General features: G+C 39.7%; 1 protein-coding gene across 1 annotated transcript in view; it reads right to left on the minus strand.

The window, feature by feature from the left end:
• Positions 1-23,342, minus strand: part of HECTD4 (HECT domain E3 ubiquitin protein ligase 4) — a 525,771-nt gene that overhangs the window by 165,491 nt on the left and 336,938 nt on the right. The window contains exon 40 of the mRNA XM_085880170.1: positions 1,629-1,750. Within this exon, the coding sequence (XP_085736296.1) occupies positions 1,629-1,750 (122 nt within the window). The remainder of the gene's footprint in view (positions 1-1,628; positions 1,751-23,342) is intronic.

Below are 23,342 nucleotides of genomic sequence, written 5' to 3' on the forward strand. Positions count from 1 at the left end.
TGCCAACTCACTGACTGGTTGTTGACTGACTGGTCTAGAAAGGACCTCTCACACTCTTTTTATAAGCGGCCCATCTGGGCAGGCGCAGACTCCAGCCAAATCCACCCCGCCCCATTTGCGAATCGTTGCCCATGACAACCCACCCTTCCCATGACCATTCCTGGCCTACGATGCCATGCCTATGGTGCTGGAACGGGGTGTAAAACATTGATGGAAAAAGGCGGGTGTCAACATCGATGGAAAAAGGCAGGTGTCGTCGTCGGTGAAAGAAGCGGGTGTCAACGTCTATGGAAAAAGCGGGTGTCAGCATCGGTGAAAGAAGCGGGTGTCAGCATCGGTGAAAGAAGCGGGTGTCAACATAGATGGAAAAGGGGGGTGTCGAGCTTCTGTTGGGCGAACGGCTATCTCACGTGCATGAATGTGTCTGTCGTAAAGAAAAAAAGGAGCTTTCCAGAAGAGAGGGAATCTATTCTTTACCCTTGTCAATGCATCACATTTAGAATCGCACCAGACATGGGGATAGGTCTATCCTGGACATGCATTTAGGGAAATAACTATCTGAGGACCTGAATGTTTGTATGCATTCGTCGGATCGGATTCTGAAATCCGTAACAATGTGTACACAAACATATATATATATATATATATATATATATATATATATATATATATATATATATATATATATATATATATATATATATATATATATATATATATATATATATATATATATATATATATATATATATATATATAGTTGTGGACCGGGGTTGGGGCGAGAAGACCACGAGGTGGGGACGCACATCCGGTGTGACATGGCCCAGAGTGCCACACACCCGTTTGGGGCATCCCGGTGAGACGCGACTGGCGCTGCCAACGCACCTGGCCTGTCCCTGCGCCACGTGGCCTGGGCCGTGCAGCACGCCTCTGCTTGGTGGCGAACCGTATCAAAGTGGAGGTGTGAGGAGGCGCGTGATGATTTTTCCCATGTGCGGGAAATGTTGGTGATCAAGGTGGTGAGGTATTGGTGAGCGAAGGTTGAGCAAGGTGAGATGCAATTGTAAATTGGCGCGCAGATCTGAATGAAAAAGCGTGCCATGCGCACACTTCTTCATGTAGTAATTCTCTCATAGGACTGCGAAGGTGTCCGTTATCGTCTACGTTTGCTGGCTTCGAGTTGTATCATGAATAAAAGGAAAGAGTTGGATGGAAATCAGGATTGAAGATGGAGATATAATTATTAGACCTAGCTATTAGACCCATGCAACACACTTCATCCCATTAATCCATGAGACATGAGGGGGAGGTCTGACTACATCAAGACTAATGAAATAACTGCCAGGGGATCACTGTCTGCTGGGTGCCATTACATTAGAGGCATGCAGTTTTGCAGAACCACAACAAAGTGGACACACACACACATACACACATACACACACACACACACACACACACACACACACACACATACACACACACACACACACACACACACACACACACACACACACACACACACACACACACACACACACACACACACAGTCACGATTGAAGTTGCATTGTAAATTGTGCTGAAGGCAACATACTAACTGTTTACATCGGAGAAAAAGAGGTTGGCCTACCTGTTTACAAACCCATCTGGTGAATCTCGAACAGAAACTGATATGAAAGCAGCACCAGGCAAGTGGATGTCTGTAGTCATGACATTTTCTTGAACAAGAATTTCATCATGTAAGAAGCCTCCCTAGAGAAAGAAGGTAAAAGTTATCCTCTCCTCATGTGAGGAAAGACACTCTTTAAAAAAAACTGTTTTCGACACCAACACCGCTTCACACCTCGACATTCTTCACCTCTTCAGCATGCCTTGGTACAAGGTGTGATCTTAAAGTACCTTCATGAACCCAGTCTTAAAAGAGGAGCCCAAACCCAATATTTTTTTCTGGAAGCCATTGAAAATCACAAGTCCCAGTCTAATTTGAAGGGCAAATTTTTATGCCTCTGCTGACTAAGCCACGAGGGGCATTATGTTTTCAGATGGTCCATACGTCCGTCCATGATAATTTTAGTTTTCTCCACAACCACTTGTCTGATTGACACGAAATTTCACCATTTCACCATTGACTCTGTGACTACTCATGAAAATGTTTCAATGATAATTATGATGTCATAGATCACGTGGTGTGGCAGCCATGTTGGAAAAAAGGAAAACACTGGACCTCTTTCTCTGAAATCGCTCCATGGAAAAATTGAAACTTTGAAAAAATTTAAATTGAAAATTGAGACTGATTTTCTCCCCACCTATCCCCTTCCCTCCCATACATACAAATGTAAAATTGAGACAATGAAAGATTGAGACTTACTGATGAAAACACTTCTTCCCTTTTATATTTTCATTCCACTCAAAGAGCGAACCAACAAATATTTGCCCATGTTCTACTTCAAGGAATAACTTAATTTTCTTATAACATTAATTTCCATCGAGTATATTCACAAGGAATAACTTGGAACTTGGTTCTTGGTATAAGTGTCTTTGTTGAGCAGAAATGAAATGATAAACTTCTCTTAATGCTCTTATTTGAATACCTCCTGAGCCACATATCATTTTGAGATTGTAGTAAATTGTTTTTCCATTGTTCAATTGATAACCATCAAAGTTTTCAGTCCATTCAAGGATATTTATATTTTTCTTTAGATCCTCTAACTCATTTTTAATTAAATTTATCCGCTTATTTGTTTTATCTACTTTTACCCCGGTTATTTCTTCAATAACACTTATTTGATATTTCTCACATTCTTTGTTTCCAATTTAAATACCAAGGCAGGATTACATCTCCACTCTTTGGTTTGGTTATTGCTTGGTTCTATCATTTATAAATCAGTAAAAAGACGGCAGTAGCCTGTTAAAATTCCCAACCCAATATCTTAACACATACTTATAATCATAAGGGAGACTATTGATTCCATTCGCTAAAATATATCTTTTTTCATCAAAAGCTCCTAATGCTTTCTTATTTATCTCTTCTGAATATAATTGATGTTTATAACTTCTTATTGTATTCATTTTTCTGTACTCTTCATTCTTTAAGGTTAAACAGTTGGAATAATGTTTAAAGTGTATTGTTTCCTTGATTATATTTTTCTTTATTCCCTTTAGCTTCGTATCACACCATTCAATGTTATTATTATCAATACAGTATATGTAAAAGCATAAGACTTTGCTCTTAATCCTATAAATTCACTCATGACCTTCCCACCCAATTCATGTTTAAACTTTCCAATAACCTTTTTATTCTTTGATAAAAACAACACATCATCTGACTTATAATTACTTGTATCATATATATATATATATATATATATATATATATATATATATATATATATATATATATATTATCAATCATATCCTCATATACATCACTTGTCTTAATTTCTAATATAAAACTATCTGTATCCATATATAACAATGACACATTATCCTTATATTTTGATTTTAAAGTATTATAGTAATAGTCATACATTAACGACTTTGACAAGTCAAAAATTGATGTTCCCATATAAATAGGTTTAACAATTTCAATACTCTCTTTTTTCAAATGAATAGCACAAGTTCTCTGAAAACACCTCCGCTCACTCAAAACTTGGTCTATTAATTAACTTCGAAGCCTGTTTCCAAAATGTCGCAGTCTTATGTTTTGTCGATTCCTAACATTTTCCATAGTCTTTCCAAATACAGCATTATTATATTCATTAATTTATAAAAGTCCTTCTCAAAATCTGTTTTTGCTTCTGTTCTCCTTTTTGTATGAGAATCAACATACTTCTTTAACCAATGACTTTGTTTAAATTTCAAAATCCTATGAATTTTCCTCACTCTCAACCCAGCAGATAAATATTGTCTCAAGTTCCTTTGATGCAAAACATAACTTTCTTTATCATTTAATGCAGTAAGTAGTTTTTCTGCCGATTTACCTTTTATATTAAACTAGTACGTGCCCGTAAAAAAAAAAAAAAAAATTATAAATAAATATTCAAACCACGAGCAACAAACAACAACCACATAGGCCGTTTTTTCGCTGTCGCGTGCCCGGACGTGCGTGACCCGGAAGTTCGCGTATTATTCGCAGTTATGATTATTCGCAATTTAGTTTTAATACCCAATTATTCAATTAGCGCCAACGTATTTTACCTTTTCGCAATGTCGTGGCAAGGAAAAACAAAACGAGAAGAGAAGAATAGAGAAAAAATTTACTTCCTGGTTCGGAGCATACCAGCACTCTGATGTTACTGAAATTTATGCACCGTCTAATTTGAAAACGATCATAACTTGGGGCATTGTGTTTATCTATAAATGCGCATAAGAAATCGAGAAATTATTAGAATACACGAAGTCATCACTATCCGGAAGTCCGTACGTTGTAACCTGTAATGGCGAACCCGGCTGAGCTTCCCTTTCCCATCGGCCACGCCCACGCAACAACGTGTCTTGTCATTGGTTTGGTAAATAAATGGCCATAACTTGGGAAGCACTTGTCCGATTAATATTGTTACGGTCTTCGCGCCCGCCGGCGTGCTGACGGCCACGTAACTCGAATCGCGGCACGTCGCCCACCGGACAGACAATCCAGTCGTGACCCTCTCGGACTAACGCCGGGAACCAGTCACGGGTGGACCTTTCGGTCTCACCGCGATCGAGCCAATCAGCCCCCGCGTGGGATAGGGTTGCTCGCCAAATTCAACCTACCTAAGTACCCACACGGAGGGTAGACCGGGCGGTCGCACCTCGCCGCAGGTCGACTTCGGACACGGGCCACTTAAGCGACCCGTTCCGTACTATCGGGATAACCGAGCGGTGTTATTCGTCGACCTGGACGGTTCGATTAATTATCGGGCGTATTCAGCCCACTACCAACCCTTTACGTGAAGCAAGATGAGGATTCAATGAAAGAAACGACGAAGCGAAGCGGGAAACAGTTCAACACAAAGCACATTTATTCGCGATGAACGGAAAGCGCACATATACAATTCCACCAAAAGCACACAGAAAAGAAAAACACAATGCAATTTACACAAAAAGCAAATGCGACAATGCAGATCTACTACCGATTACGCGAGCACACGGCAACACTTATACAATTTTACTTCACAGACGGCGCCGACAACACATACCCAAAACCAAGGAAAAGAACACCCTCAAAGATGAGGCGGGCCTGAGGCCGAGACCGGGTCGGGCCTACCCGTCTGGTGATGAGACGCGGAGCGGCGATGGTGCCTCAACTCCGCGGGCCTCGCGGACAGTGTCTGGTAGGGGGTGGGAAAGGGGCCCCCTTGGTCGCACTATCTCAGCGCGGGGGGAAACAGGAGGGGGTTGCTGATGCTCGGGGTATAGAGGATTCCTACTCTGCCTCGAGTCCCGCGACGAGCGTCTCCACCTCGGCCAGGTCGCGCTGTCGGCCTCCCTGGGGTGCAGCTCCCTGCACGACGCGAGCACCCCCTCGTCTGCCCTCGCCGCCTCTCCACAGCTCCGTCCCCTCCGCTCCGACTCCAACGCACACGACGACCAGCTCCTTCTTGCCAACTCCACCGCCCGCGAAGTCTTAACTCTCTGTCCTTCTGACTGACGAACGCGGTCGCTTATATCAGCCCCGTGGCTTCGCTCTCTCATCTTTTACCCCCTCCCTTCGACCTTTCACCTCGCTCCCCATTGGCCCGAGAAAAAGTGGGCGTGAATGCTTTTTGATCCATAAATTTGCATATATCGATCGCCCTCCAACGCCCTGGGGGCGGGGCCAAATCGCCCCTCGCTCACCGATTGGACGGAACAAAAGTGGGCGTGTGTCGTTTTTGATCCGTTTTTGAAGTGGAAAATCCGTGGTTTTGTACACGCTGTTCGGCGCGCGCCCTGCACGAGTCCAACACCGGTACCCACAAGCGGCGCAAGAACGGTGGCGATGCGACGGTTGCGAGGTGTGACGTGAAGCGGCGCCGCGGTGGGTGGTTGATGTGGTGGTTGGTGGTGGTAACAATGGCGGTTGGTCCAAAATAAAGATAGTAAAAGAAAAACGGCTATCCTGAAGAGTCGCAGCACGCATAAATGACATGTATTCCCACTAGACAACGGGTTTGGGCCTAACTACACATGTACTTACGGAGATATCTCACCTAAGGGACCTGAATGGTGGTTTGCAAATTTGGTAACCACAACAATATCAAACCTTGAAAAGGCACATCCTCAGGTCCCCGGCAATATACCTGGCAAGTTTCAATTAGATCGGACCAGTGGTTGTCGAGAAACAGCGGTCACACACACACACACACACGCACGCACGCACGCACGCACGCACGCACGCACACACACACACATTGCTGGAATTATTGATAGATGACTGTTGGTAATCACTTAACCATTATTTTCTTGGACTTTCTTTATCAGGGGCATAAGGTTGGTCTTTATGTTTGTGATGAAGTTCTTCTGGATATTTTAAATCAACCTCAAAATAATATCTAACTTCCGCTTCATCCAATTATTTTTGAGAGGAGACAACAATATCTTGTAAAACTTTTTCATAATGTTTTTCTTTAACCCATTTAAGTTTTCCATTAGGTAAAGATTGAGACATAGCCCACCCACACAAATTGTTAGCATCATAATACATCAGGTAAGAGTTGTCCTCATTCTTATTGTAATCAGGAAGATATTTTTGTTTGCTTCAGCATATCTCTTGGAACATACTTGAGATATTCCTCCTCTTTCAGCCTTCTCTATCATTAAAAGCATATCTATATCACTGATTAATTCCAAATTCTGTATTGTCATTTTCAACATAGCACTCCAAGCCAAACCCGGGGCTGTGTAATAGTGAGCAGGGTCTAATCCAAACAATTTTTATTATGACAGACTGTTCGACAAGTTTCAAACATATCCGCCAATAAAAATACATTAGTTTTAAGATACAAATCATGATATTCTCCAAGATTCTTCATATTAAACTTCTCCCAAACCTTTTTAGCTTGTGTATAATCTCTATCGGAAATATGAGTTTTATTTAACTTGCTGTAGAAACTTTCCCTTGAAGGAAGTTGTGTTTCTTTAAACTTCTCAAATGAATCCATGTAGTCGTACAGATGTATTCCCTTTTGTGATAAGAGATCAATCTCTTCTTGATTTGAGAAATGTGATTTAAGATTCGGTAAGTTTTTAATATTTGATGCTAAGTTAGATTATGGACTTGCCATAAATTTGTATGTGTCAAGAAATCTGATATGGGTTATTGGGGGATGTATGAATTGTTTTTGTGAATGAAATGTATTTTCGATCTGTGTTAGGAATGGCAGAAATATCTCCAGATGTTTTTGAAAGTTCATGAATAAATAGATGTGTGTCATAGTGAGCGTTGTTGTGAAGAAAGACAGGAATAAAGTTTGGGGGCTTGTAATTAAGATTACAACGGGAATGAGCTGGACTTCTGTATTTTCCAGTAAGATGAGAATGATCCCTAACTTTGACCTCTCCCTCAATTTTCTTGTCACAGATATGGCAGATACGGTTCTTTCTAAATTCCTTTTTCTCTCCCTTTGTTAATGACATTGGTTTGTAGGTTTTAACCATTATTTCTCTTCGTCTTATACAGTCTCTTTCAAATTGTCTTCCAAACTACTCTGAGGCATCTTCTCCTCTATAAAGTTCTAACTTGTATTCATCACCAAAAGATGATTTAATATAATAACAGAAACCACAAGGAGTATGTTTTTGATATTTATTTGTGTATGATATATTTGGATTTGGAGAAACAGTCTCTATCTTTTCAAGGATACTTTCAAAATCAGCATATTTCACAAGTGAATGTTTTATAGATTTGTTAAAATCTTTGAATGATATGTTTGAACCTGCTTTTGGTAAATTGATTACGGTTGATTTATGATTACGGCAATATTTTGAATGTTGATTTAATCGTTGTTTTGTATGAAAGGAGTTAAGACATCTCTGACAAGGATACATTTTACATTTTCTCTTGTTTAGTTGTGATTTGGTTAATCTTGATAAATTTTTGATGAAAGCATAATGTGATTTTTCCTTTGAAGTAAAGTAGAGAAGGTCAATGTAATGTGTTTCATCATTTTCATAGTTGTTTGAAATTTTTAATATCTGAACTTCGTTTGTATCCGTTAATCCATAAACATTAACAAATAGATTATTCATTTTCTCAAATTTAGGAACATCTCTCAATGACAATGGAAACTTTAAATCTTTAACATTTAATGTATTCTCGTATTTCTTACAATGTTCAACCCTTTCAGGTTTCCATTGTGGAGGATGTAAGTGAGCAAGAACAGACCATAGAAAACGTTTATTATCTTTGTTTTGAATATTAACAACCGCTTCTTAAGTTTTATCTCTTTTGGTAAATCAATATAAGAAGCTTGAAGAGTCCCTGATTTTAAGATGTGTATATCTAAAAAAGATTATTTTTGTAATCGCAAATCCACGACCTACGAGAGTGTTATCAACATCTTGTTGTTGTCTCTGGAGTACGTCGTAAACATCACATCTTACAAAATGTTGAAATGATGAGATAAAGTAAGGGTTTGTCCTCGTATAAGGAGTTGTTTCATCGCCTTCTCTTACCATATTCAATTTTACTTCCATATAAAGCTTAAAAGTTTTAATTTCACTTAATGTGTTTTTAATTATAGTTTCAATACTTTCGTTAACCATATCAACAGCTTCCATGATTGAAGATGGTCCAGGGTCTTGAAAGCGAAACAATCTTATTTTTATGTGTCCTTTAAATGCCCCATCAGTGTTTTCAATGGAGAATTTAGTGGCACATTCCCTTTCTTCATTGTTCTTGTGTTTGCATGATTGAAGGTGTTTATTATAATTTTTTAAAAGAATATCATTATCACATCTATCACAATGTTTTGTTTCTTGGTCAAGGGGAGATATTTGTCTGAAAAGATTGAATGTGTTTGTTGGTTTGAAGGTGGTTTTTATAACTATATATTCATGATCACAAACATCGCAGTACGTTGTATTTACCATATTTATATAACAAAACTTTGTTGGAAATAAAAATTTTCTTGATGAAAATTCAGTTTAATTTATTGGTGAATCTGTGCTAAAAACCATTTTATCCTCCAACTTTTTTCACTTAATAAATACAATGTATCAAGACACAAAAGACAAGTTTCAATCAATCTCCTCATTTGTAAAAGAGACTGAGAAATATGTCAAGGATGTACAATTGAATAAAGATAAATATAACAACTATTGGATAAAAACAATTATGGTGAATAATATGAGTTCTTCAATTTCCTTCAGTGAAAGGGCTTTTGGTATATCTGGAAGAACATCAATTAAAGTAGCTCCAACAAAAGTTTCTCCTCTCCTTCTCGCAATACATTCAAAACAAGAAAAAGCAATGAAACAAGGAAAAGTATCAAAAAAGAAAAACCTCATGGATGAAGCTTTAGAAAGAAAAGATAAGACCATCTGTAATATGCAAGGAGAAATTTGTATTTTTTTCAAAAAAACCAAAGATGTAAATCCTGATGAAATAAATGATGTTAATATATCAGGTGAAATGACATTTCGTTCAATGGAAGTTAAGGATCATTTTAAAATTACCTTTCATATAAAAAAATGTCGTAGTTGAATCTGTTAATGAACAAAAGTATATAGATACAGATGGTAATGTTTTTTCTACTAATTAAATACGAGTCATTATTCAACTGAAGATTTTGAAGATTATGAGAGTGATAGTATCTCTGTTGGAACAGAAGACAGTTATGATACCAAGAGTTTGTGCTCAAACAATAGTGATGAAAGTAGTTTTATGGATGATTGTGAAAGCACTAATGAAAGTACCGAAGATGATACCGAAGATGAATTCAATTTGAAGTAAAGTTTTACTTTATAAATATGAATAGTTTACGAAATTTTAAGCCTCTTGAATTTCCTGATTCTCCACATGACAAATTTGAGAATTGTCCTGTGCATGAAAGACAGGGATTAAACACAGAGTCAAAAGCCTATAAACAATGTATGTTCTGTGATTATCTTCTAATTAATGATAATAAAAAATATCAAAAGGAATATAATTCTTTGAGATTTACACCAAAATTGAATTACTTTTCAAGATTGATTTGAGAAATGAATGTAAAGTATGAGGGTGATATACCTTTTCTTACAAGAGAAGAGACTGAACAATTGACGACCATGTTTCGTGGATTGATGATTTATATTATTTACGATTGTCATTTTCAGGGAAATATCAACACAAGATATTGAACAAATAAAATAATGGATTATCTTGAAATTAAACCTGAACTTCAGATAAAATATAGTTTCCAAAAAAAAATTAAATAACCTGTTTTCCAAATATATTGTTGTAGAATTCCCGCCCGTCGGCGTGCGAACGACCGCGTCTAACCAATAGCGGTCGCTTCGCCCACCGAGCGGACAATCCAGTCGTGACTTTCTGGAACAACGCCAGAAACCAGTCACGGGTAGGTTTTTAATCCCAACACGGCCCAGTCCGTAATCTACCCGCGCGAAATAGGGTCAATCGCCGAATATCGATATACCTAAGTACCCGCGCAGGTAACCTACCGAGGGACCATACCTCGGCGAAGGCCTGCTTGGACATGAACCGCTTCAGTGGTCCGTTCCGTTCTGGGATAACCGAGCGGGTATTATTGCCAGACCTCGCCGGACCCAATTCTATTTATCGGTTATTTAAAAACCAACTATATTCCGAGAGCAAGATGGGGCAGTTCAATGAGGGAATGGATGCAACGAACAGGTTTACATTCACACAAGGACATTTATTATAATAAAGCACGTATGCAACTAAACAAGGCAAAACACGTATGCAATTATACAAGCAACAAAAGCATGACAAAAGAACTACAACCGTCTACTTATTATGTACAGTCACTTGCACTTAACAGCAGTTCCTACTTATTAGACGGGCCCACGGACACACGTACGCACACACGCTGCACACCCAAGAAATGGTGGCAGAGGCCTTTAATAACGAGCTCCAGCTCGGAGGACAGGTGAGCTGAAACCCAGAGCCTATCTCGAACCTCTCCACCTCGTGTGGTCTTCAAGTTGTTCGGACCCGGGCTCCAACGAGAGCAAGCTGGATCCAATCGCCGTGATCCTTCCCGAGCTCCCGCGAATCCTCCCGAGCTTCTCAACACATGCTGGTGAGACGAGGTGCCGATCCTTCCCGTCGATGCGTTGCTTCCCCGAAGAACCACCTCCCGCGCTTCTCAACACGTGCTGGTGAGACGAGGCGCCGATCCTTCCCGTCGATGCGTCGCTTCCCCGAGGAACCACCTCCAAGAAGAGGCCGATCAGTCGCAACAAGCCGGGAACCAAAATGGAGAACAAAGAGCTCCACAAACCAAGAAGAAGAAGAAGAAGAAGCCACCATTCGCAGCTCGAGCCGAGCGACCGGCTTAACTTCCTTCCAAACAGGGCAGCTTGAAGCAAAAAGCTCTCCCGAGCCAAGCAGAAGCCGAAGCTCACGGAACCATCAAAGCAAAAAGCCTCCAAAAAGCCTCCTCCCAAGCCAGGCCTCAGCCGAAGCTCACGGAACCGTCAAAGCAAAGAGCCTCCAAAAAGCATCCTCCCAAGCCAGGCCTCAACCGAAGCTCACTGAGCCAGCCGAAGCAAAAAGCTTCCGAAGGCCTCAACCCTAACGCAAGCCAAGCAGGACCCGACGGTCTGCTCAACGACGACTCTCTACTCCCTTCTCCAACTCTGCCCCCCAACTCCACACACGAACAAAGAAAAGATCGCTTCCTTATCCTCTTCCACCCTCCCCCCACTCCCGGCGTGACTCATGACTCATGCCCTCGTGCTCCATCCCCCGCTCAGCCATGGATGGGAGGGAGTTGTTGACATCATGAGTCACGGGACGGCAGGGTTCTTCCTCTTCGCAGAAGAAGGGGGAGGGATGTCTCCATGGTTCGTTCCCTAACTATTAAATCGATCCGCAGCACATCTAATCGATTTCTGAACATTTAAACAATGAAAGGTGAGCTATCTAGGGAACAAGCACTTATCGACATAGCTGACGAAAAGAACCTGTATATTGTGTGCAATCAAATTCCCAAATTCGTAACAATATAAATTAATGATTTTTTACCCATTTGGGAAAATAAGATAAAATTTAACAACCATAAAAATCTTCCAAAATCATTAAGATGTCTCACAGTTGGTTCAAGCAGATGTGGAAAAACCTGCTTACTTTTAAAGGTGCTCCTTACTCCCAACTTTTTAGATTATGATAATTTAATAATTTTCACAAAGTCGAGTTTTCAACCTGAGTATCAACTACTCTCACAAGGTTTTAATGCTGGTCGACAAAAAGAAGATATAATCGGTATATTTAAACTTCAAAACAAACTAAATGATAACAATATTGAAGATATAATACAATATTTTGTGATACACAGAGATATAAAAAGAAATCAAAGCCGATAACTTGTATTCTTCGTGATTATACGGATGATATACCTTCTCCCCAAGATTTGGATAAATCAAAAAAGAACCTCGTTATCTTTGATGATTGTGTTAATGAGAGAAACCAAACGGTAATGGATAGCTACTCCAGAAGAGGGAGACATTCTTCTTGTAATTGTATTTATCTTCGTCAATCATACTTTCAACCCCCTCGTCACTCAATGAGGAACAATGCTAATACTTTTACTTTATTCAAGTTAAATTCAATAGATATAAACATTTTTTGGAGAGACAATTGTTCTACATTATGTAGTAAAAAGGAATTTGGGGATTATATGAAGCACACGACTGAAAAATATTTTTGTAGATTCTCGCCCGCCGGCGTGCGGACGACCGCTTCTCGCCAATGGCAGCCGCTCTCGCCCACCGAACGGACAATCTAGTCGCAGCTTTCGGAACAACGCCGAAATCCCGCTACGGGTGTGTTTTGGATGCACACCACAGCCTAGTCAACACTCTACCCACGCGCTACAGGGTCGATCGCCGAATTGTCGATATACCTAATTAATCGCGCAGGCAGACTACCGAGAGACTGTACCTCAACGGGGCCCGCTTGAAACGAGCCGCTTAAGCAGCTCGCTTCGTTTTGGGATAACCGAGCGGGGTATTATCGCGAGGCCTCGTTGGACCCGATTCTATTATCGGCTATTTAAAAACCAACTATTATTCCGAATGCTATACGGCAGTTCAATGGAGGGAAAGGACGCAACGAACAGGTTTGCATTCACACAAGGACATTTATTATAATAAAGCACTATGCAGGCATGCACGTATGCAATTAAACAAGGCAAAACACGTATGCAATTATACAAGGCAAACAGGCATGACAGGAGAACTACAACTGTTCTACACAATCACTTAACAGTTTTTACTACTTAGTAGACACGGCGCCACATCATTCATGCAAAGAAACAAAGGAAAAATCCCATCAAAGACAAGGGGGTAGACTGGACCTCTTGGGGTCTTTATGAGCACGGAGCTGTGTATACCGCAAAGGCTCCGAGAGGCCGGGCTGGTTACCTTCGCCCTCGTGGTGACTCGCTAGGGCGGCCCTCGACGTCCCCTCTCCAGCGACCCACAGTTAGCACGGTATGGAAGACCGCGCGCCTTGGCTCCGCTGCGCTCCGATCTCTCCAGCTCCTCACCGCGGCTCCACACACTGCCCACAACTCTGACACAACTCCTTTCCCTCTCCTCCACACTCTTCCTACTGCTGGCGACTCCTTTTCTCAAACTCCACCACACCCCCGACCCTTTCCTCAGCTCCACACTTTATAGCCACGGCATCTCGCCCCCAAGGGGAGGGTCGCAGTGGGCTTTTTCCACCCAAAATGAGCGCCCTCCTTTACTTCACCTTTGAACCTTGGCTCGATCCGCCCGTCCTCCCTCCCGGCACGTGGGGGGGGGGAGGGGGAGGGGAACTCCCAGGCGTTATTAGGATTTCTCTTTTCGGAGGACTTTGTTCTTTGGTGTTTTTGAGTATCCATCGCGTTGCTTGGCAGAGATGTTATTCGATGGTGGTGTCCGTTGTGTGTGGGGATGTTGGCGGTTTGTGGAGAAGGTGGTTGTGGTTGTTGAAGTAGTGGTGTGGTTGTTGAAGCAGTGGTGTGGTTGTTGAGAGGCGGTTGTGGTGGTTGAAATGTGGTTGTGGAGATGTGGTGGTTGAAAGGCGGTTGTTGTTGTGGAGATGGTTGATGCGAGTGATGTTTTCGTTGTGGAGAGGTTTGATGAGATGTTGTTGAGGAGCTTGCGAGGAGATGTGGTGGTTGGCGTTGTGGAGATGTGGTGGTTGAAAGGCGGTTGGTCCAAAATAACGATAGGAAAAGAAAAACGGCTGACTCAAAGATCACAGCCCGGTTTCACCAAGAAACCCCTTTAAACATCGGTGGGGAAATCTATCTGAACACAGACTTATCGACATAACTGATCTAAGGACCTATATGGTGCTCTGTGAATTTCCACAACTGTAACACTTTTAATATATTGTTGTGAAACAAGATTATATATTAAAAGATATATTTTTTATTTTAGAAACAATTACATATATAAATGACAACTATTATTATAAATCTTCTTGGAAAATCCGCTTCTGGAAAAAAACTTTCATAAATCAAGGTTCTTGTATAGTACAAATGAAAATATTGTAAATTTCCTTAAAAAGCACCATGTAGTTCGTATTGTATCAACAACCAGAGCAATAAGACCTGGAGAAGTATAAGGTGAAGATTATTACTATATTTCAGAAGAGGAACATATGCGATTGAGGAATGAAGGTCAAATATTTGAGGAGGTTTCTCTTGGTACAACAAAATATTCACATTGTAAGAGTGAGTTAAAGAAACTAAAATCTGGTGGTCTTGGGATATTAGAAACTAATAATCCAGAAGGAGTTAGAAATTATGAAACATCTGAGTGGTAATGTGGTTAAGATTTTATCATTCGGTTTTGATGTTGATGAAGAAACTCAACGCAAACGTATGAAAAGCAGAGATACAAGTATTAGTGAAGAAGAAATTAAAACTCGTATTAATGTAAATAAGGAATTTAATGAAATATTTAAAGAAAAGGATTTATTTGAACACATCTACTTTAATGATGGACAAAAGGAAAATTTCCCTGTTAACCTTTAAAATTCAGTCAATTATATTTTCCAATAAATAAATGGACGCGAAAGAAAGAGCAAGAAGATTTTAGGAGCATCAAGAGTTGATTTCAAAAGTTGTAAAACAACAGGAAGACATAAAGAAGAAACGCAGACAGAAACTAACGGGTGAAGAAGCATTTGAAAGAAAACAAGATAAATTTTTAAACCACTTTTAAAAACTTCCCAAGAAAAAAATATTGATGCTTTCACAGTTCCCACAATAGAATGTACTCCGAAAAAAACTTCAAATGTTAAAAGAATTCAGTCAAATGACGGAGGAAGAATTAGGGCATAAAGGCGAATTAGAATATTAGAATTAGAATCAACCCCCTGATTATATTGTGAAGGCTCTTCAAAACAATGAATATTCAGCAGATTCAAAAACCAAAGCAGGACTCAGTCCAACAGAACAAACAGCAATATTTCATCTTGTTCAAGAAAATAGATTGATATTTAATGATGAATTAAGGTTCTTGATTTCTGCTCAACCCCCTGTTAAACTAACTCTGAGATTGTTTCTTCTTACAAAAGATGGAAAACAAGGTTCAACTGTGAGGGATGAATCAAAATATTTTGATAAACCATTGGATATGAAAAATAAGGATGATAGAGGATATGAGGCCCCACAAGAAAGAGTGATGTAAGCGACATTTTTTTAAAATGTCAGAAATCCAAGTCAAAGTTTGCGCAACTTCAAACACTGTAATTTCATTATAGTTATAGATAGAAACATCATTTAAAAACCACAAGAATCCTTGTTTCAAGCCGAATCTGATCATGTAATGAGGAAAATAAAAAGCAGTAGGGTACGAAATTTTACATTATAAACGGGTGGTTTACATGTTAACCAAAGCACTATTTTCCATGATTGAAGTGAAGTACAATACCAAAAACCGATAATTAGTGGTCATGGAAGGGTAACTGTGTGTAATGGTTGTCATTAATACGAGAATAATGGTGGGGGTGCGACACGCTGCACCACGCCGCCTCGCACCAAGGAAGATTGCCGCGGGCGCTTACAACATTCCTCCATGGACTAGCATCCAGCCAGGCGAGGCTGGCGAGACAGCGCTTGTGAAAGTTTTTTTACGAGACTTTCAGCCCTATTTCAGGTGGAGTTTTGGTGTAAGGGACGTGCTCGGATGATAGGGGAAGGATTAAAATAGTGCTATATGGCATTAACTCCAAAATGGCCAATGTGTCGCTTACATCACTCCTCCTCGCGGCACCTCATATATTGATCTGCTGGACTCTCTTAATTATATGGTTAGTCTATCTGGTAAAAGTTGTAAGAATGAGAAGGAGAAACACATTATTCAGGCTTTAAGTAGCCTTGGTTCAGGTGTTAGTTTTCTTCCAAATGACCAATCACAATTAGTTAATAGACTGTTATTGCTGTTAGGTAGTAAGAAGGCTGGAAATAACAATTGTTTTAATGAAGCATCAGACATTTTAGACCAGTTGATGAACATGAAAATAATTAATAAAGGTCAATACAAAGACATTTTATCCCATATTAAATAAGACTAATGCGTGCCCGTACGTGCGTGCCTGTACGTGCGTGGCCGTACGTGCAAAAAAAAACAAAAAAAACAACAACTTTAAAACCGCTTGCCAAAGACAACCACACAGGCCGTTCCTTCGCTCGCGCGTGCCCGTACGTGCATGCCCATAGGTGCGTGGCCATACGTGCGTGACCGTATGTGCAAACCAAAAAAAACCCAAAAAACTTTCAAACAACCACACAGGCCGTTCCTTCGCTGTCATAAACGACGAATGGATTGGGGCATTGTGTTTAAGAAAATCGAGAAAGAAATCGAGAAAATACAGAAATCGAGAAAGAAAGAATACAGTAAGTTGATAAATTGAGAAAAAAATTGAGAAAGAATACAGCAAGTCATAACTATCCGGAAGTCAGGAAGTTAAGTCCTCACTGTCCGGAAGTTTGCATATCGCAGTTACGATTATTCGCAATTTAGTTTTAATGGCCAATTATTCAATTAGCGCCAACGCATTTTGCCTTTTCGCAATGTCATCACAAGGAAAAACACAAAGAGAAGAGAAGAGAGAAAAAAAAACACGTGAAAAAAATAAAATAATTGTTTTTAAACTTTCAAACAATCACACTGGCCACCGTTCCTTCACTCTCATAAAGGACGACTGGATTGGGGCATTGTGTTTATCTATAAATGCGCATAAGAAATTGAAAAATTATTAGAATACACCAAGTCATCACTATCCGGAAGACCGTACATTGTAACCCGTAATGGGGAACGCGGCTGAGGTTCTCTTCCCCATCGGCCACGCCTACGCAGCAACGTGTCTTGTCATCTGTTGGTAAATAAATGGCCATAACTTTGGAAGCACTTGTCCGATTAATATCAAACCTTGAAAAGGCACATACTCAGGTCCCCAGCAATATAGCTGGCAAGTTTCAATTAGATCGGACCAGTGGTTGTCGAGAAACAGCGGTCACGCACGCACGCACGCACGCACGCACGCACGCACGCACGCACACATTGCTGGAATTATAGATAGATGAGAAGCACAATCCTTAGTTTTAATTTCACAACAAGCGACCACACATATTCATTCCCATACCCACAACAACTTGACGCAACAAAATAAAATGAGGCGTCTTTATTGTCCATGGAAACTTATAATACCTTATTTAATATCACCAAGAAAAATGGCAAGTTTAGTTATATTCCGGGAAGTGGATAAAAAACGATAACAGTTTCACCCGGAGCATATGAGATTTCTCAAATATCTTCTGATATTGCTTGCCTTATGAAAGAACAGGGTGATGAACCAAAAAATATTGTTATAGACATTCAAAAACATACTTCAAAATCAACGATTAAAGTTAAAAATAACGACAACGTTGATTTCACAATTTATAATTCATTTGGAGAGTTATTGGGTTTCTTCTCAAAAAAGATTGAAACGAATGGGACGTTTTACAGTGATAACGTCATTCAAATAACCTCAGGCATATATTCGGTATTAATTCACTGTGATTTGATTGATGGTGCTTATAATGATGGAATAAGAACAAATACAATATTTTCATTCAGTGCAAACTCAACCCCAATTGGTTATAAATTTAATATGGAACCCAAAAATCTGGTTTATCTGCCTGTGTCAGGAAAAACCATATACAGAGTAAATTTTAGGATAACCGAGCAAGATAATTGCATGATTTCTTTTAATGGACAAATTATATCCATCAGAATTCACCTACGTCAAGTTTTCCAATAAATAAATATTATGGTTATTGTGAGGAAACACGAGTTGGGAAAATATAAAATAATTACAGGGGATGGGATGTTCCTTTCCCCATACTATAAGGGTGAAGGTATGTATCTTGGTAGAGGATACTATAAACCTAAGAGACAAAGGGGTGTCGGACATCAATTTAGAGGAGATGGGATAATTGATACTCTAATGGGTATAGGTTCAACTATCCTTAAACATAAAGACCTAATTGGTTCAACTGCTTCTGCTGTGGGAAATGTTTCGGGTGCTATAATGAGTATAAAAGATGCCCAAAAGGAATCTCATAAATTACAAGCAATAAAAGAAATTAAGAATAGGCAAAACTCAGTTGTCTCCCCAAGAACGACAGAAAATAATTTCAGGGTCAGGGTTTCAAAAGTTTTAACATCTTTTTTCCTAAATAAATACAAGTATGGCAGCAATTGATAGTATCTATGATTTGGATGATACCATTGTTATCTCAAACTCTACTAAAAAAGAAGACTACTTCAAGGTAAATGCCGTAACTGGAACAGAATGGAATACAAATGGAACAAAAAGTTTTGAAATGAATAATCAACAAACTTATTTAAATGTCAACGAAAGTTTCTTGTTGTGTAAATTTACATTCACGAAGGCTGCGAATACCACAAATGCTACACTCGAAAATGATTTCTTCTGGAAAATGTTTGATAGTGTTTGTTTGTATATTGGAACACAAGAAGTTGAAGCGGTTGATTATGTCTCTGCTACATCTGAAATGGTGAAATTTACACTATTGTTGCGAATTCTGGCCCGTCTGGCATGCGATCGGCCGCTTGACTCGAATGGCGACCGCGTTGCCTACCGGAACGGACAATTCAGTCGTGACCTCTTGGAACTACCGCCATGAGCCAGTCACGGGTGGGGGTTTAACCTCACCACAACCCAGTCCGCATTCTACACGCACGAAATAGGGTGAATCGCCGAATGTCGATATACCTAAGTACCCGCGCGGGTAGCGTACCGAGGAGTTGTACCACACCGCAGGCGGACTTCTCAGACACGAACCGCTTAAGCGGCTCGTTCCGTGCTGCAGGGATAACCGAGCGGAGTTATCGTCGACCTCGACGGTTCAGATTATTTACCGGGCGTTTTAAACCCACTATCAATCCCTTACGAGATGCAAGATGGAACTTTCAACGGAAGAAACGACGCAGCGAAATGGGGAACAAGTTCACACAAGGAATGCACTTTATTCACACACACAGCAAAGCACGTATCCACGGCAAAAGAAAAATGCACATAAAAAGCAAAGAAAGAGTTAAAACCGAATATGCGTACACACGGCAACACTTAAACAGTTTTACTTGAAGGACAGGCACCACCCACAGTCATTTACACAAACCCAAAGGAAAAGAGAAAGTTGCGACTTCCCTGCACGCGTCGTCCAGTGTCGCGTCCTTGGCCTCGAATCCGAGCCTCCCTCCGATGTGGTCTGCGACTCGCACCTCGCGCCGGCACGTGTAGCCACTCCGCACTACGAACGGGGCTTCCGGCACCTGGCAGAAGGCTCGCCCTCTCCCGCTGTAGACGGTGACAGGGCCCAGGACGAGGATGTGCCGACTCGACTACCTCCAGCTGGACTCGTAGGAGAACTCTCTGAAGAACTCGTGGACGAACGAACCACCAACAGCAACAACCACAAGCAGACGAGCGTAGCGGAAGAGGAGGGGGAAGCGAATGGAGGAAGAGCGAGAGGAAGAGAGAGAGAGAGAGAGAGAACGCACCCCGCCCGTGTCCGTCTTTTATAGCGCGGAGCTCCGCCCTTCGCTCTGCCCCGTTTTCGGCTCCACCCTCCTTCGAGAGGGTTCTCGAAAAGGGGCGTTCCCTCACCCCGACCGCCTCACGCTGTTCATTCACCAATTGGCGGCGAGCTGCCCTTCCCCCTTCCCTCACACCAAGCGCGGGGAAGAATGGCGGGAAAAGCCCACCAGCATCGTTGGCGGTTTTTGTTTGTTTGAAATTAAAGATAGAGAAAGAAAAACGACTAACTGGAGGATCGCAGCCCGAATGGATCACATGAATTCCCTCTATACAATGGGTTTGGGCTAACTACACATGTACCTGAGGGCCCTTTATGGTGTAATGCGAATTCCCACAGCCGTAACACTATATTCATTTAGTGAGAGAATGGGAAAGGAGGCTGTCGAAGGTTTTATTCCTGATATGGCAACGGGAACAAACACAGACCCTGAATATAATCAAAGGAAAGGAATCTATAATGATGATACAAAAGCAGGTAATAGTTTTACTGTGGCAGTTCCTCTTAAAGTATGTTTGGATTTTGTGATCATGAGAAAGTTCTGTTTGGTCTTAAAATTAGATTTCAACTGCAAAGGAATGACAATGAAAATAGATTGGTTTTTGGTGGGGCTAATGCTTTTGCTGCTCAGAATAAATTTCTAATTGATGAAATTAGTTGGTATATTAGTGAATATGCTCCGAATCTTAAAACAGAAGAGATGTTGAAAAGAAGACTTAACTCAAAGAAGCCGCTCAATGTATCATACCTTAAAAGAAGATGCCAACACGTTAAACTGAACCAAACCACTTACACGTGGAATTTAGGTGTTCTGGAAGGAAAGCCACGATATCTGCAGCTCCTTTAAAAAAAAAACTACATGGTGATACTGCTACTGACAAGAATAATGCATTGAGTGATAATGCGAAAGTGAAACAACTTTGCGTTTCTCTCGATGGAACATTTTATCCACGAGATAGATTGGAAATTAATTGGGAAAAAATGATTATGCTGAAGCATACAAGTCTTACCAATAGGTGTGTGAAAGCAATGGAAAGAAAGAACCCATTTTAGATATGACAGCTTTTAAAAGTCAGTATCCAATCAATGCGATTGACCGGTGTGCTCAAAAGGAAACTATAAAGTCTAATCGAGTGGATACTTCCCAATACATTGAAAGAGAAGAGAGTGAAGAAGTTGATACATATTGTTTGCTTTTGGAAGAAACAGAATTACAGATTAATACAGATAATGGTGTTATGATTAGTCTTACATAATTTTTTGATAAATAAATGAGTAGTAAAGTGCCAACTGGGGTATATGTTAATCAAATCAATCTTCATAAACTATCATCTTGTATTCAAAATCAAAAGCCTTCTATGATTAACGTTAATACAATTCAGAGAAAAGGAGCAGTAAGAATTGATGTTTTGCTCACAAGAGAACAGGTGAAAATCTTGAACGATACTGGCTCACTTAAAATTAAAATGTCAAAACCAATGTTGAAGAAATATTCAATAAGAGAGACGAGTGGAGGATTTCTCCCATTTCTAATTCCTTTATTTGCTGGTTTAAGTGCGGCTGGAGCATTGACGGGTAGTATTTCAGCAGCGGTGAAAACTGCTAACGAAAGGAAGTCTCAACTCCGGGCTCAAAAATAATTGGAAAGACGTAACAAAGAGTTGGAGAAACAAATTAGTGGAAGTGGTGTAATTGTGGATTTTGCTGAAAAACTTGAAAGTCTTCCTGATAAAGCGAGATTGTTAGTTGGAGATATGCTTTCTTCTATCGCACAAGCAGGTGTAAAATTAACTAAAAGGGGTAATGGATTATACCTTTCTCATAAATAAATGGTTTAAAGAATTTTGAAAGAATACAACATCAAATTTAGAACTTGTTGTAAGAACCAAATGTTGTAAGAAATTAAAAATTCATAATGTGGTTATTTGTATGAGAGATGAATTAACAAATGTGTCGAAACATACAAAGAATATTATTATGAATTTAGAAGGTAATAATAGGAACGGTTCTCATTGGGTTTGCATTTTTAATAGTCAAGACAAATATTATTTTGATAGTTTTGGTCTTCAACCACCTGTTGAAATAATAAAATTCTTTCAGAATGGTGTTTATCAAACATTTCAAGTCCAATAATTAAATTCCAAGTGTTGTGGTGAATTATGTCTCTGTTATTTCAACTCAACAAAAATATATTTTTAATGACATTTTTAATCTAATATAAATGACATGTTGGTAAAGATGGTTCTATCTTTGGTGTATCCCAAGAACTGGATATTGATTTATCAAATTATTACACAAAGGCACAGGCTGAACGACAGATATATAGTATAGCAAAAAATATTAACATGAAAAATGCTTATAAATTAATAAATTATCCAAGCCAAACTGACTTGGTGAGATTAAGTGATTTATCACAATATATATCCTAAAATAAAATGGCACGTTTGGTTAAAGGAGTAGAATTTACAACCACAATACCTGGTTCAACAAACCATACACCTTTTCTCCATAAATTAAATTATCTGCCCAGTATTGAATTTTATAAAAAGGAAGTATGGTTAATATGAGAATAGAGAAATGGGGGTATAATATGTGTGATTTAGGATATAATTGGTCCTTTTCATTAAACCTAGAAGACCTACACAATTTTTATCAGTCTCATAAAGAAGAATATTATCCTCCTGGTAAGAATCAGGAGATATGTGGAAGCACAATTAGCAAACAACAAATACAGGTACACGATTTCGGGAATAGGAAATTGTATGATGGCGAAGCAATAGTTTATATGACAAAAAAGGAAGGAAATTGGATAATTATACAAAGTCGAGGAATACAAACTGATTTAACAACAGGAAGATGGGGATGGGTCATCATATTAATCTGTCATATATTTCTGATACATAAATGACAGCAAGAAGGCTTCAAGAAAATTATAATTTTTGCATTCAAGGATACCTACAAGAAAAGGGTGTTAGATTTTACATTCCTTATGAATTGGAACATAGACACGGGCAATTTTCAATTAAGAACTGGCCTTATACTGATGTTAAAAAACCCACAAATAGAGATTTGATTAAAATATTAAATAAAAA

The sequence above is a fragment of the Eptatretus burgeri genome, chromosome 4 (assembly GCF_056783735.1).
Source record: "Eptatretus burgeri isolate ZD-2024b chromosome 4, Ebu_testis_v1, whole genome shotgun sequence".
Classification (NCBI taxonomy): Eukaryota; Metazoa; Chordata; class Myxini; order Myxiniformes; family Myxinidae; genus Eptatretus; species Eptatretus burgeri.